This window comes from Carlito syrichta, unplaced genomic scaffold, assembly GCF_000164805.1.
Source record: "Carlito syrichta isolate Samal-C Ts95f unplaced genomic scaffold, Tarsius_syrichta-2.0.1 Scaffold92608, whole genome shotgun sequence".
Lineage (NCBI taxonomy): Eukaryota > Metazoa > Chordata > Mammalia > Primates > Tarsiidae > Carlito > Carlito syrichta.
In genome coordinates this window covers 487826-504863 of record NW_007036704.1, presented here as the reverse complement: position 1 = coordinate 504863, position 17038 = coordinate 487826, and the positions used below count along the sequence as shown (strand labels likewise).

Below are 17038 nucleotides of genomic sequence, written 5' to 3'. Positions count from 1 at the left end.
TTTCACTGGACTAAATAATCTTCAGTAGAAAACTCCAGAAACTCTGAAATTTGGTACAGAGCAGTAGGAAACTTATAGAATGCTATCATTCCGCTTCCCATTACATCCGAAACTCTAATCTAATCCTGGGTTGCAACAAAAATAGTAAAATAACCAAAATGGAAAGGATGGTCTCTCAGAATGTCATATCATTTCTTTGCATCTGAAATCCTTAAAGTGTCCAAGATCACACTGTTAGTCACATCAGACAAGCAGTGAAGGCAAATCAGGAGGTGATAAACCAAAAAAGCACAGAGATGAGACTCTTGGCCCCAAAGAAACGTGGAAATGGAGGCAGGCAAAGAGCTCAGAGAGGGGAGAATTACAAATTTGGGGCACGTGACATGATGTCACGGAGCTGTTACATGGTATGGTAAAAAGATTCACTATTTTATCTAAAAATAAACACTAGACCTTTTGGGGCAAGGACTGCTGAAAAACAGAATTTATCTACCTTTGGCAAAGCACAATATGATGCTGCTGTGGGCATCTGGCATTACACCACCAAATATTACAAACCCAAGTGCATTCTTGACAGCACTTTAAGGGTTGACTCAGCCCTTTTTATTCCTTAAAATCTAAGTGGAGAGCTAATCTTTTTTAAATGTTCCTGAGTTATAGTTTCGTTAAAATATTTACTTGCTTTTTTCAGATATGCTGAATACCAACCATTAGCCTTTAAAAACCAACCCGTCCCAGAATTTCTGGTGAACTCACTTTTCTAGTAAAGGTCTCACACGCTCTCACTCTCACACACATTCACACAAGTGTATTATGATTTTGATATGATTTAAATTAAAAATATCTCTCATTGCAGATGCTCTATTATGGACTGAGCATAATATCTACATGGATAGGTCAGAAAATGGTTGTATGTAATGAACAAAAATTATGTCACAAATAAAGCCCTGCCCAGTTGCTGATTTTCTATAGAAACAAAAGTGGGCTTCTTGTTTATTGTGGGTAAGGCCATACCACTGGCCACAATCATCAGCTTCTCTGGAGGTCACGACCACTGACCCCCAAAGTAAAACAGAGGGCTGGACACATCCCCATTTTTGATGTGCTGGTGGCCGATCCCCCACCAGCAATATGAATACTTTTTTTTTTTAAATATTATCCTCTCCTTGAACATTTATAAAAACTATCTACAATAGTGTATCATCACTAATAGAAATTTCTTCCCAGTTCTATTTCAGAAGGCGTCAAATGATCGTGCTGTTTAAATAAACTATAAATTCCCCATGTATTCCTTCATATCAGGCTGTCTCAACTCTTTTTTTTTTTTTTTTTTTTTTTTTTTTTTGGCAAATTAAAAAGGCATATGGCTTCCTCTCGCCAATCTGTATGTGTGAGGTTTAGCTTGGTATCCTGCGGTAAAAGTACATGTAGCCCAAGTCCTTAGGGGGCCTTTCTGAGGCACAAACTTTGTGGTCATTGTAGATCACCCATCTGTAAAGAAAAGACAGAAGATTTGATAAATGTAGTTCCAGGAAACTTTGCAAAAAGAAGTTATTGCATCACATGGAACACAATACTTAAAATAGCCAAGATGTTTTAAGATAACCAAACTCAAGTTCATTATATAAAAAGGAACAGAGTGCTGGTGAGGAATTACAACTGCTTTTTTTCTTTTAGAGACAGGGTCATCCAAGCTGGAGAGCAGTGGTGTCATCACAGCTCACTGTAGCCTCAAACTCCTGGGTTCAAGCCATCCTCCCAACTCAGCCTCCTGTGTAGTTGGGGCTACAGGAGCACAGCATCATGTCTGGTTAATTTTTAAACTTTTTTGTAAAGACAGGGTCTTAGGTCAGGTGCAGTGACTCACACCTATAATCTCAGCACTTTGGGAGGCCGAGGTAAGAGGATTGCCTGAGCTCATGGGTTCGAGACCAGCCCGGGCAAGGTGAGACCTCATCTCTACAATAAATCAAAAAATTAGCCAGGCATGGTGGTGCATGCCTGTAGTTCCAGCTACTTGAGGGTTTGAGGCGGAAAGATCGCCTGAGCCCAGAAGGTCGAGGCTGCGGTGGCCGTGAGCCTGCCACTGCACTCCAGCCTGGACGGCAGAGTGAGACTCCAATTCAAAAAAAAAAGACTATGCTATTTTGCCTAAGGTGGTCTCAAATTCCTGGCCTCAAGCAATTCTTCTACCTCAGACACCTGAGTAGTTGGGACTTCGGGTGTGTGCCACCACACTCTCCTATCACTGCTTTTTTATCTTGAGCTCAAACGAAAATTAGTTACTAAAATGTATCAGAAGGCTCCAAATATCTGAACTTTTGATCCAGCAATTCCTTTGGTAGAAATTCATGGATAGCCCCAGAAATTAAATCGAAGAATTATTCCAGTCTTCGGTATAAAATTAGCTAAAAACCAGAATTAAAAATCCATGCAGTAAATTATTATAAAACTATGAAAATTACTTCAAAAGAATATTTGGTGAAGTAAGAACCACAAAATAATATGAGATGGGAAAACACAGGTTACAAAATTGTATATACCCTGCAAATAGCTTAAGTTCTTAGTAAAGTCAGAAATATACATGTAGGCCAGGCGTGGTGGCTCAAGCCTGTCATCCCAGCACTTTGGGAGGCTGAGGTGAGGGGATTGCCTAAGCCCACAGGTTCAACAACAGCCTGGGCAACTTGGTGAGGACTTAATCTCTACAATAAATCAAAAAATTAGCCAGGTGTGGTAGCGCTCAGCTGTAGTTCCAGCTACTTGGAAGGCTGAGGTGGAAGGATCACCTGAGCACAGCGGGTCGATGCTGGAGTGGCCGTGAGCAAGCCACTGCTCTCCAACCTGGGCAATGGAGTGAGACTCCAACTCAAAAAAAAAAAAAGGAAATACACATGTATATTTACAGGCATATATACAAACATATATGCACCCTCCTTCAAAGTGGCCAATAAAACAAAGAAATGTAGGCAATAATTATCTTAGGCCAGAGTACATTTTGTTGGTGTTTTTTGCATTTTATAAATTATTCACAATGGATTTTATTGTTTTATAATTACGCTTTTTTACAAGTTTTTTTTTAAGTTATGCTTGGCAACAGAAAGAAGTCATTATAAATACAAGTCCCTGTGCTCAACTATTTCATTAATCAAGTTGACAAGATAAAACTAGGCAGGCACAGTGGCTCACGCCTATAATCCCAGCACTCTGGGAGGCCAAGGCAGAAGGATTGCTTGAGCACAGGAGTTCAAGACCAGCCTGAGCAACATAGTGAGACACTGTCTCTACAAGAAAATTCCAAAAAACCTCAAAAATTAACCAGGCATGGTGATACATGCCTCTAGCCTCAACTCGGGAGGCTGAGGCAGAAGGATCGCCTGAGCCCAAGAGGCTGAGGATGAGGTGAGCCATGATCATGCCAGTGCACTCCAGCCTGGGTGAGAGTAAGACCCTAACGAGAGAGAGAGAGAGAGAGAGAGAGAGAGAGAGAGAAGACAAAATTAATAGACACAACAAAAAAGGAATATAATCGAGTCCTGGTGGGAATCTGGTTATCCCTGTAGTGTGAGGCATGGGGGGAAGAGGCCAAGCTCACATGTCTCTCCAGCTTCCACGTGTCCTGGGTGATGCCCTCAAGCAGGAGTGCAGACCCACGGGTCGCTGAGTTCTGATATGTAGGAAGGGTGCCAGTGGGACCTAAGGGGATCCAGCCCAGGGAGAACTGAAGAAAGAACTGTCTCACTCCTGGTTTACCACACACCTAACAATTCTACGTAAGAAGCTGAAATGCCAACTGCAAGTCCATAATAAGGCAAAGCACTGAAGAGTCGCCAGATAAAACACAGGTGACCCAGTTCAATTTGAATACCAGGTAAGCAACAAATGATTGTAGTATAATTATGTCTCATGCAATGTTTGGGATGTGCAATATTTGAACCATATTCATACTAAAAAATTATCCATTATTTATTTGAAATTCAAATTTAACAGGGCATCCTGGTTTTTTTGTTTTGTTGGCTATATACGGCAGTACTATAGAGGTTACATTCTGCTGCAGGATGCATCTTTATTTTGGGAAGTCACCTTAGTATGATGGTTGAGAGTGGCTTTAAATACCAACTCTGACACAGCTACTTACTAGCTAAGGTCATGCTCTTGAGTCTCCCTGAGCCTCAGTGTCCTGAGGAGTAAGATGCTGCTAAGAGTATATATATCCCTTACAACAGCGTCCCCAACCTTTTGGAATCAGGGATCGGTTTTGTGGAAGATAATTTTTCCATGGCCTGGGGGTGGGGAGAGGATGGTTTTGGGATGATTCAAGTGCAAAACATTGATCGTGCACTTTATTTCTATAGTCATTACACTATAATATATAATGAAATAATTATACAACTCACCATTAAAAAGAAGAGGTGTGGACAGAAGTAATAAATAAAATAACAAGTGGGCCACATACAGACTAGACAAGTGTCAGATTCTGACTTAAAGCTTGTCACCAGATGCAACTGTACAACTGAAGTATATCAACTCACTTGTCACTCACTGATAGAGTTTCTTTTTATTTATTATTTTAGCTTCTGGGGGTACACATGGGTATTTGTGTGGTGGTGGGGATTGGGTCTCAGGTTGCTGATAGGGTTTTGAGTCTGCAAGCAACTGATTTATGATGGTCTCTGTTTAGCCAGACCTCACTGCTAATGATAATCTGTATTTGCAGTCGCTCCCCAGAGCTAGCATGATCGCCTCAGCTCCACCTCAGGTCATCAGGTATTAGATTCTCATAAGGAGTGCACAACCTAGATCCCCTTGCATGTGCAGTTCACATTAGGGTTTATACTCCTGTGAGAATCTAATGTTGCTGATCTGACAGGAGGTGGAGCTCAGACGATAACGTGAACAATGGGGAGCAGCTGTAAATTCTGATGAAGCTTCACTCGCTCACCCACTACCCACCTCCTGCCAAGCAGCCCGGCTCCTAACAGGTCAAGGATGGGTAGGATTGGGGACTCCTGCCTTACAAGACCAATGTGAGAGGTAACATACGAAGCGCCTATGTCTGGCACATGGTAGGTGCTCAATAAACCACAGCTATCATTTACCTTCTAAAAAAGACTCACCTTCCTTCCTTTTTGATATGGCAAACATAATGGCCACTCATTGTAGATGTTCCCATATGACTGATGAACGCAAATAACTCATATGCTGTGAAAAAGGAGACAACTCAGTTACAAGACAGCATTTCTAGGATCAAGAGCACTTCTGATCAAAATTTAAAACCAGCAGTGTAATTCATCAACTGTTTAGATGCAAAAGAAAAAATTTATTTACCTTGCTATGTTGCCAACACACACACACACACACACACACACACACACACACACACACACACACATACACACACAGCAACACTAAATTCAACCTGTAAATTCATGGTAACAAAAGTATAACATAAACTATCAAAGCACTCTAATATTAAATTCAGATGTAGAAGAGGATTAAAATCCCTCAGCCCAGTCTGGTGGCAAGCTCGTGGATCTGAAAGGGTAGTCTTGGCTCTCTCATGTCCAAACAGCATGAGGGTGGATAAGTTGTTTCCTTTCTGTGAGTATGCTTCTTCATGGAGATTTAAAAAAAAAAAAAAAAATCCACCCACTTTGCAGGGTTGTATGAGACTTAAATGAGCAATTCAGTCTAAAATACCACAGAAATGTCAGAATTATGGAGAAGAGAGCAGATAGCATTTATAGCATTTATAGAAAGGTTTAATGCTTCATGTAAGATTTCTGACTTGCTCATGATTATAACTTACGTAGGAGCAAACTTCAGGCTTCATGCTCTCTAAATAAGGAAACAAATAGCTTCTTAGAGAAAGAGATCAATGTTGATTCTCTAATAAGTGCCTCCCGCCATCAAACCCAGTATTCAAACCCACATTGAATCAACTTCAGTTCTTGTTCCTTTGGCTAATCCTAGACCAACACAACACAAAGTGGGTTCTATGGACTAGTATCAATGCACTCAGCAAACTGTCACAGACTACAGTGAAATAGTACCGAAATTGACAGTGCGTACTTATAAGCTTTTAATAGTAATTGAGAATAACATGCAGTTTGTTAAATCTATTAAGGAGGAAATGAATTTGCATAATGAGTTTTCAGTACTCGATCTGTATTTTCAAGAAAAAGTATTGGTTCTGAACAGACCCTTTCTCATTCCCGCTCTCCCTTTCCCATTCTTCCTCTTTCTTTTCACCCATGCTCATTCATTTACTCAGCTGTCAATCCCCAGTTCTTGTCTTACTCACTCTTCAGCAGCAGAGTCATAAACTGTTTAGTTGTTTTGTTTTGTTTTGAGTCGAAGTCTCACTCTGTCACCCAGGCTGGAGTGCAGTGGCACACTCACGGCAACCTCAGCATCGACCTGCTGGGCTCCGGCGATTCTTCTGCCTCAGCTTCCAAGTAGCTGGAGAACTACAGGCACGCACCACCACCATGCCTGGCTAATTTTTTATTTTTTGTAGAGACGAGGTCTCACCAAGTTGTCTGGGTTGGTGTTGAACCCGCGGGCTCAGGCAATCCATTCGCCTGGGCCTCCCAAAGTGCTGGGATGACAGGCTGAGCCACCGAGCCCGGCCCACCATACACTGTTGATCACCTCCTCCTTCCTCAAATATTTGCCCCCAGAACGTGACTCTCTTGGCTGCTAGTTACCTCACTGCTTGCTCCATATCTGTCTCCTTTGCTGGCTCCTCCTCCTCTCCCTGACCTTTGAATATCGAATCAGACATTTTCCCCCCTCTAACCAGACTCTCTTTGGGTGATCTCATCCAATCTCACAGCAGTAAACATTATTGTTTCCTTATTCTCATTTCTGGAATGTTTCTTAATTCCATTTCTGGCTAGTGCATAGAATTTTGCATATTGATCTTGTATCAATCAAGGTTTGCAACCTTGCTAAACCCATTTATTAGTTCTAATAGTTTTTCAGTAGATTCCTTAGGATTTTCTGTATATAAGACCATGTCATCTGCAAAAAGAGATCGTTTTAATTCTTAATAATCTGGATACCTTTTACTTTCTTTTCATGCCTAGTTGCAATGGCTAGAACTGCCTGTACAATGTTACATAGAAGTGGCAAGGGGAGCATTCTTTTCTTCTTCCTGATTCTAGAAGAAAAGCATTTGGTGTTTCACATTAAGTATGATGTGAACTGTGAGTTTTTGGTAGATATCTTTTATAAGGTTGAGCAAGTTCTCTTTCATTCCTACTTTGTTGAACAACCTCCTCTCAGCCTTATCTATCTCAATCAATGACAATCCAATTCCTCTAGTAACTCAGGACAAAACTTGATTTCCTTTTTAGACCCACTCAAACCATCAGTTAGTCCTGTCAGTATTTTCCTCAAGACATATCCAGAATCCAACCACTTCTTACCACCTCTACTAGTAAGGTGGGTACCTGAGGTGTACCCAAGTCACCGCCATCTATCTTCTGAATTATTACAAAAGCCTCTTAACTAGACTCCCTGCTTCCTTCTTTGCCCTCACTAACTATTCTCTGCACGGCTGGCGGGATGTTTTTTGTTTTTGTTTTTTTAATGGAGGTCAAAAAATGGTGGTCATTACTTTGCCCAAAAATCCTCCAGTGGCTTCCTGTATCTCAGAGTAAAATCTTACTCTTACAATGGCCTATTACATTCCCCTCACCTTCTTCCCACCCCACCCCCCACTTCATTCCAGCTATCCCAACCACCTATCTGTTCCCCAAACACACCTAGCATGCTCTAGCATTCAAGCCTTGGTACCTAACTTTCCTTCTATCCGATACTCGTGGTTTTTAGATTCATATGACTCACCTCTCCACTGAGGTCTCAAGTCAAATGTCACCTCATCAGAGGCCTTCCTGGACCTCCTTCATAAAATCACAGCCCTTCCTTCTTCCCTCACCCTCCCTCCTGTTGCTCCCTTTGCCCTTCTCTTGCTTTCCTGTCCATGAAGCAGGAATTAACACCAGCCATGTTGCATACTTACTTGTGCATTTATTTGTTGTCTATCTGCTTTTACCCCAAGCTAGACTATAGCTCCATAAGGAGTGGGGGGTTTATTTTGTCCACTGAAATATTCCAAGTAGAGAATAGTGAAGAGTGCTTTGCATACTGTAGGCACTTACTAAGTATTTATTAAATATATAAATAAATGAGAGAATAAAGGAATTATTACCTTCATTCCATTTCCTCACTTATCTTTATATCTTCTTTTTTTTTTTTTGAGTTGGAGTCTCACTCTGTCACCCAGACTGGAGTGCAGTGGCCGCTCCCGGCCACCGCAGCCTCGATCTGCTGGGATCCGGCGATCCTTCCGCCTCCGCCTTCTGAGTAGCTGGAGCTACAGGTGCGCACTACCACGCCCAGCTAATTTTTGATTTATTGTAGAGATGAGGTCTTGCCAAGTTGCCCAGGCAGGTCTCGAACCCGCGAGCTCGGGCAATCCACTCACCTCAGCCTCCCAAAGGCACGGGATACAGGCTGAGCCACCGAAACCGGCTTTATATCTTCTTATATTATATATTTTTATAAGCCACCTACCAAAGTATACATTGAGGTACAAACTGAAGAAATAATTATTTAATCAGAAATTAATCGGAGAAGATTGCCTTTCCCATCATTAATTAAGTTTATGTTACTAGCTATCCCATCAACTGACAAAAAAAAAAATCCCAGGTTTGAAATCAAATGCTGGGCAAAAACAGTTAAAAATTACAGTCATTTTGCCTGGTATCTATTTTTTTAAAAGAGTGTTCAGGGACCCTACCCTTATTTGCCCTCCTGTTTGCCTCCACACTAAGAACCCACCTCTACCTCACTCAGTAAGCAAGAAACGGTGTGGCCTGAGACTCTTTCATGTTTCTTGACCCCTGTTGCTCTTTAAAGCTGTTTTGGAATAATTCTATATTATATTTAAATTTTCAATTTAAGAGGCACAGTGCTGCTCTCCCAAAATGCAGTGGCCCTCTAAGAATTTTCATGAAGTGCAGAAAGAACACAATACCTCAATCAAGGCAGTTCCCTGGGTACTGTCCTCCAAGACAATGACTTCAGCAATTTAACAGATATTTACTGAGCACTTCCCACCACAATCCAGGAGCACATCGATGAAACTGCACTCATACTAACACAGTCAATGAGTTGACAAAACAAACATAAAGAAAGAACAAATCCATACATCTCAATTTAGCCAAACATGTCATTAAGTGCCCAAGGGCATTTCCCCCTCTTTGGTTAAAAACAACTGTTTTTGAGGGGAAAGTATATATATTCAGTATCATAAAAACAAAATTTTAAATGTTAGCATATATCTTAGTCTTATAATTAAAATTAACCAGGTTTATCAATATAAGCAACCACCTTGTGTATTATTCACGACCTTCTGCTAGGAACCAACAGCACAAGAGAAAATCTCTTTCCACACATTTGCAAACAGGTAATAAATCTCAATTTATATTTGGTTCCAAAGAGAAAGTCAAGGTGAATAAGCCAGACAGAAGAGCCACTGCCAATTCTCCAAAATACATTCCAATACCTCACACTCAAAAAAAATGTAGAAATTCCTTTTTACATAAAAAGAAAAAGTTTCAGACAAGGTAAACATTTCAAAAATGGTGACATGCAACACAGAAAAACTTTCAAAGTACTTGGAAGACCCAGACAAAACTGACTAAACCACCATTCCCACATCAGGTGCATAATGTCCCTCTAAATAGCCAGAATTAAACTGTGTCTGAAACTAGCTTTCTTTCTCCCCACAAAACTTCTGCTTTTTGAACTCTAGGAAAATCTTCCCAATCTTTCTAAGATTAAGACTTTTTAACATCAAATTTTACCACTACCATCCCCACCTAACATAATTTCAACTGTACTACAATTTTCTTTGAGAAAGCACTGCCAGAAGGCAAAAGAGGAGGCAGCATGCTTTTTCAACATCACATAGAGGAGAGGCCCCATGAAGACTGTCTAGGGGAAGGACTAGCCAATAACTTGTTGGCCACCTTTGGCCCACAGACTATTTTTGTGCTTTGAGAATAAGAGAGGGGAGAGGAATATGAGATAGACACATATATGGTCCACAAAACGTGACACATTTATTATCTGATCCTTCAGAGAAAAAATGTGCTGGCCTCTGGTCTAGGAGGATGAACTTAGTTCATCTCACTGTTTACTACTGATTAAAGGGTCCATATTTAGTGACATTACTTGGTAACTTGTATATTTTTGTCTGATAAAGATATAAAAACTTTCTGCCCAGTGGAACACATAATCTAAAAGATTAAGGTCTTCATAGACACTGACTAATTTTTAATCAATCTGGTAACCTCATTCTAACTTATCTTTTTTATATTTTCTTTAAATATCCTAGCTTAAAAGACAATTTTAAACGAGTAATAACATCTGACTGGCTCTCATTAATTACTGAGTTTTTTAAAAATCTGGATCACATCAATGTCCATTTTATATTTACCTGAAAGTAATGATTTTGCCCTTTTGAAAATTATGCTTCATTTATTTATTTACTTACCTATTTATATTTTTATTTATAGAGATGAGGCCTTGCTATGTTGCCCAGGCTGGGCTCAAGCAATCCTCCTGCCTCACCTCCCAAAGTGCTGGGATTAAAGGTGTGAGACACTGCCGCCCCCCCACCCCCGGGGTGAAAAGTAAGCTTTAACAACACATAATGATCAAAAGCAACTCTAGATTCTGGAGTGCTTTTAAATGAGTTTATTTTTATAAGCCATTATAGCATCCAAAATATTTACAAAGCGGCAGTGTCTCATAAGGGCATGACACTTTATTCAGTCAGTTCACAGAGGGTGCTGAGAACACAGGGACATCAAAAGATTCCTGGAAATAACCATCAAGATCCCAAGGGCTCTGTGGTCTTCCTGTGAGATGAACTGAGTTCTCATTCAAGCCTCCTAACTTGAATGATTTGTATCTACCTGTCCCTAACTCCCTCTGCACAGTGGGGTAGGGAGGGATGACATCCTCAATTTACTAACACTTAACTCACAAGCCCCCAGTCTTTGCAAGCTCAATTTCCCTCATCCCTACGGGGGGGGGGGGGGGGGGAATTGAGGGAGGGATGAGAATTTGGAGCTTTCAGAAACCTCTAAATTCTCAAAAAGAGAAGAAAGATCTGGGTAAATCAATAACCTCTTAAGGCAGCTGATAACAGAATCTTAAAGGGTCTACACATTGCCTCCCTTAACCCTAGGCAGCTCAAAATGACCAGTCTCTCTGTTATAATGCCTAACACTCCAAATATCAAACACTTCCTTCCAAGTCTAATAGTCCTCAATCATTCAGATTTCGGTGTAAGTTCGCTGACTTCATAGAGTGGCTGACTCTTGACTTTCAGTAGCACCACTGAAAAAAACGGGAATCAACAAGTGCTAAGTGGAATGAGACTGAGAGCCCAGGGGCATGAAGTAAATCTATGTGACTTTTTCTTTTCTTTTCTCACCAGTTGGGCTCTGGTGATCCTTCTGCCCCAGTCTTCCAAGTCGCCGGAACTACAGGCGCATGCTACCATGCCCAGCTATTTTTTTTTTAATTGTAGAGAGGTCTCGCCAAGTTGCCCGGGCTTGTCTCAAACCCGTAGGCTCAGGCAATTCACTCACCTTGGCCTCCCAAAGTGCTGGGATTATAGGCTGAGCCACCGAGCCTGGCCTATGTGACTTTCCAGTAGACCCCTGGGGCTTAGCTGTTCCCCCTGCTCTCCAGATCCTCTTCTGGGTGGCATTCCTGGGAGCTCAGCATGTCGGGAGCTCCACCATCGTGCTAATGAATACCTCTCTGCTCCCTGGCTGGAAACTCTCAGCAGCATCAGAAGGCATCTAACCGTTACCACCATGTTGCTGAAGGAACCAGGGTGGTTTTTGAGTAATCACAGCCTAATCACATGTTAATTACATTGGCAATCAGTGAGTTCTTTTCATTAAAAAAAAATTAAATGCTCATTAAGTGCAACACGAAAACAGAAATGATTTTGTAGATAGCAGAGCCCAAACAGGTCAAAGTAAAGGCCTGATTTCCTACTATTTTGAAAATTTAAAAAACTCAACAGAAAGGCACTAGCCCTAAAAATGTGTAGGACATGGCAAAAAACAGATTCTCACCTCCATTCCAATACAAAATGTGAAATAAGATGACTCAATCAGGGATAAAGGAGAAAGTACACGGGCTTCAAAATCAGACTGACTAGAATTCCAACCTGGTTCTACCACCTGCAAATCACTTAACTTGTCACCATGTCCTCATCTGAAAGCCAGCCTGTAAAGCAGTGGAGGAAAAGTGGCTGAGGAATTGTTTGGCACACACTAGGCCTTCCCGTAAATGACAGCTACTATTTCCTCAAGTGTTACTGGCACTAACCCTTTAAAATGAATTAGATACCATTTAAATAAGAGATCCACACAATAGCATTACTTCCTCATACAGAAAAATGGAAACAGTGATTTTTGATTAACATATTTGATCCAAGCAGAATTAGTAGTAGAGGGAATCTGCCTGGGGAGGGAGGGACACACCTCATCAACAAGAGTACCTGTATAATGAACATTTGTATGCCTAACCCTGAATTGTACCCCACATCTTTAAAATAAAAAAAGGGGGAAAAAAACCTATTTGATCCAAGTGCTTCTTGAATCTCTATCCTTCAGTAATCACTTTTTTTTCCCAATTCTTGACACCTACTATTATTTTCAGGGTTAACCTGGGGCAATGAGGTCCCAGTAGCCACTCCCCTCTGTCTTAGAGCAATCATAACTTAATATTGCTTTTAAGGTGGTAGTTCTTAAATTCAAGCTGCATCAGAATCACCTTGAGGGACTGTTAAAATACAGATTATTGGCCGGGCATGGTGGCTCATGCTGTGATCCCAGCACTTTGGGAGGCTGTGACAAGAGGATTGTTTGAGGAGTTCAAGAACAGCCTGGGCATCATAGCGATATCTCATCTCTATAAAAAAATTTTTTTGATTCATGACCCACCTGGGCAACTTGGCGAAACCTCATCTCCACAAAAAATCAAAAAATTAGCCAGGCGTGGTAGCGCACGCCTGTAGTTCCAGCTACTTGGAAGGCTGAAGCAGAAGGATCGCCAAAGCCCAGCAGGTCGAGGCCGCAGTGGCCGAAAGCGGCCACTGCACTCCAGTCTGGGTGACAGAGTGAGATGCCAACTCAAAAAAAAAAAATGAAAAAAAAATTTTGAAAATTAGTCAGGTGTGTTGGTGCACACCTGTAGTCCCAGCTACTTGGGAGGATGAGGCAGAAAGATCACCTGAGCCCAGGAAGACTGCGGTGAACCCTTAGCATTCCACTGGGTGACACAGTGAGACTCCAACTCAAAAAAAAAGAAAAGCAAAGAAAATTGAAGCATAAGGAGAAAAAACCACACATATACACAGATTACTGGGCCTTGCCTCAGAGTTCCTATTCAGGAAGTCCGGAGTAGGGCTCAAAAATTTTTAACAAGTTCTCAGGTGAAGCTGATTCTGCTGGTGCATACCACACTTGAACTAGTACTTGAAGGAGAAGAACAACCCTTTTCTGGCTCCAGGAATGGCCTGTGTCAACCTGCCTCAGTAACTGGGGTAGGACTGGGCACATGATGGAGTCTCAGACGCTCGGGACCTTTGCTGAGAAATTGGAGCAAGACTGCCAGATTTCAACCTGGAAAGATATATTTGTGGGAGGCACTGGCAGCACCTTGTGGCCATTAGAGAGAGCCTGTCTGAGATTGGAACCGACCCAGAGGAAGCAGAGCCGGGGGCTCATCTGGGTAACAAGGTGTGAGTCCTCAGTCAAGGCCTGCCTGGAGTCAGTCCCCCAGGAACTCGCCAGCTTTCAAGAAACAATACGGCCTTTTTTGCTTAGACAAGTTTGTCTCATCTCCTGACACTTAAAAGAGAACCCGGAAAACTGAGGTTGTTTTTGTTTTCCTTGTTTTGACTTCCCAAATAGCAATTAACCTTACCCTTTAATCACATTCAATATCCCCAAGTCAAATACCTCATCCAATTCACCAACCAAAAAAAAAAGACGAAAAGAATGACTGAGGAATTTAACAACATACCCAAACAGAATACACATCTCCCCAGGTTAACCTATGAATTTAATATAATTCCAACCAAACTCCTACAGAATGGCCAATTACAAGATCGGTACAGAATTCAGTATTAATAATTTAGAATATACGATGGGGAAATTTGAATTCATAAGTAACACAGAAAATGTAATTCTAAAACGTAACTAGAAATGCACAGCGTGTTTATTTAGAAACCATATAGCTTTGCAGAGGTGGAAGAAGGAGAGTGGATAAATTAACAGAGAATCATAATATGTTTCTGGCCAGAAAACTCAGTAATGTAAAGCTACCAGGTATTCCCAAGCTAATCTATAACATACAAAATGCTCATACTAATCAATAAAAAACAGTTGACAACCTCAAAAAACATGGGAAAATGGCCAAAGAAAATGAGGAAGTCATTAACACGAGAAGAAAAAGAACTAGGTAACAAAAGATACAAAAATATAAAGTGTTCAACGCAACAGCACTGCTGGAGAGGGCTGTGGAAACAGGAGGGTCATCAGTGTGGCCACACGTGTCCTGGTGCTGTGTCTCCAGAGAGTCGTGTGACAGTAATCTGCATTAACACCTTAAAAATATGCATTTTTTTCACTCAAAAGTCTCACTTCCAGAAACTGACCCTAAAGAAATAATCAAGTGAGGGTCCAAGACTGCTCATTACAATATTATTTTGGAAGGAAAGATTGGAGGGAGGAACTGTTGAACTGTTTATTACCTGGAGAGGGATTAAATTAGGCATTTGTTATACTTCCATGAAATGACTTCATCCTTTAAGAATCTCATTATTTAGCTGGGCACGGTGGCTCATACCTGTAATCCCAACACTTTGGGAGGCCAAGTCAAGAGGACAGCCTGAACCCATGGGTTCGAGAACAGCCTGGGCAACTTGGTGAGACCTTGTCTCTACAATAAATCAAAAAATTAGCTGGGTGTGGTGACATGCACCTGGGGTTCCAGCTACTTGGAAGGCTGAGGTGGCAGGATCACCTGAGCCCAGCAGTTCGAGGTGGCAGTGGCCGCAAGAGTGCCACTGCACCCCAGCCTGGGCGACAGAGTGAGACTCCGAATGTGGAAATATCTTTATTATTTGAAATTCTTTTTGTAATACCATAGACTTTTATTTAAATAATACCTAATTGGTCTATAATTAGGTATACAAATTATGGTACATATTTATAATAGATTATTATTAATATATTCAATGATACAGATTTACATGTAATGTACACCCACAAATAAGAGCAGGTTACAAAATGCCATGTATAGAATAGAATGTTATATTTTTATAAATGTATGTATCTATATTAATTTTCATATATTTGCCTTAAAAAGCCTAAAGAACATAAACAAAAGATTGTTTTGTGGTTGTTGCTGGGCAGTAAGATTGTAATTTTTTTTTTTTTTTTTTTTTGAGAAAGCAGGATTTGTTGAGAGGACAGAAAAGCTCCTACAGCAGGAGGGAACCCGAAGGGGTTGTCCCAGGATTGTAATTTTTAATTTCCTCTTTTCATAGACATATAGTCTCTTATGTTGCTAAAATTAATATATATCCCCTTATTTATAAGAAAGATAAACTATATAAATGTTAATTTATATATATCCCCTTATTTATAAGAAAGATAAACTATATAAATGTTAATTTTTTTTTTACAAAGGAAAAAGAAAGCAATGACTGACAAATGAGATCAGATGCTAATACAGCAAAGTACAGGAATTCATCTTTTTCCTTTCCTTTGATTCATGCAACGTAACACAATAGTACACTGCCATACCTCTATATGGCAGGAAAAAAAAAAAAACGATCCCTGAGATTGCTACCTCCTGGCATTCACTTAATTTTTCAATCAGTCATTTGCTGATCACTTGCCATGGGCCAGGCACAATGCTGGGAAAGCTACGCACTTGTTCTTCCGTAAAATCAGACTAGAAATGCCCATGGTGAGTTAGGGTGGTTTCTACTCTTTTGTTTCTTTATCATTAAATGTTTCACCTACTACTGCCTTTATACTCTGCACACACCCTATACGTCGTTTCTCATAGTGCATCTCACAGTGCTCCTTCTCCACACTCAGTCATAGTCCCTGGGGTCTGACCCACGATGCCTTAACGGGTACTTGAAAGCATCATTCTGGAATCCTACTCAAGGATGCACCTCAAAATCCAGCAGTGCCAGGAACATCTGCAGATCGCTCTGAGGGACAGAAAACCCCAAGGAGATGATGTGTCTGTTCTTTATCATTATTCGCCATCTGTGAGAAAGTGGTGAGTGCCTCCAAGCGCCATCAGAAAAAAAGAAAACCCTCAAGATGAGACCCTCCCTCCCTCTATAGTAGAACACTTTGGCAGCTTCACAGCAGTCCCATCTTGTGGTTTACTCCTTCCGCAGGAAGGACTCGTCATCTCCAAAGCAAAGTACATTATGGAAAATTGGTGAAGCAGTGAACCGACGGACATGCAGCACGTGATAACTCCTCGTGAATTATTGAGTCACTTGTTACCACTTTCAATATTTTAGGCAAGGTAGTGGGTTCTCAAAAGTAATGCAAGATACTTTAAATGAATAAGAAAATCGGGAGAACTGCATCTCATCCTCTTCTCATCCAGTTGGGATTAAAACAGTTACAATGACGAAACTCCTATTTTATTTTAAAAAACAAGAAAGTTTCCCTCACACTGCCTCTCTCCAGTTCTAGATCAATATACACACGTTACATCTGGTGAGGACATCAATGAATAGATCTGCTGCTATTTGATCACAGGAACAAATGCTGCTTTTGCTTGTATTTATTTAGTCAATGCTTTTTTTTTTTTTTTTCAGTTGGAGTCTCACCGTCGCCCAGACTGGGGTGCAGTGGCCACTCCTGGCCACCGCAGCCTTGACCTGCTGGGCTCC

General features: G+C 41.0%; 1 protein-coding gene across 1 annotated transcript in view; it reads right to left on the bottom strand.

Annotated features, from left to right (window-relative positions):
* Positions 1-1249: 1249 nt before the first annotated feature.
* Positions 1250-17038, bottom strand: part of USP13 (ubiquitin specific peptidase 13 (isopeptidase T-3)) — a 102099-nt gene continuing 86310 nt past the window's right edge. The window contains exons 19-20 of the mRNA XM_008060529.2: positions 5118-5202; positions 1250-1491 (exon numbers count right to left, since the gene is read on the bottom strand). Of these exons, the coding sequence (XP_008058720.1) occupies positions 1398-1491; positions 5118-5202 (179 nt within the window). The 3' untranslated portion in view covers positions 1250-1397. The remainder of the gene's footprint in view (positions 1492-5117; positions 5203-17038) is intronic.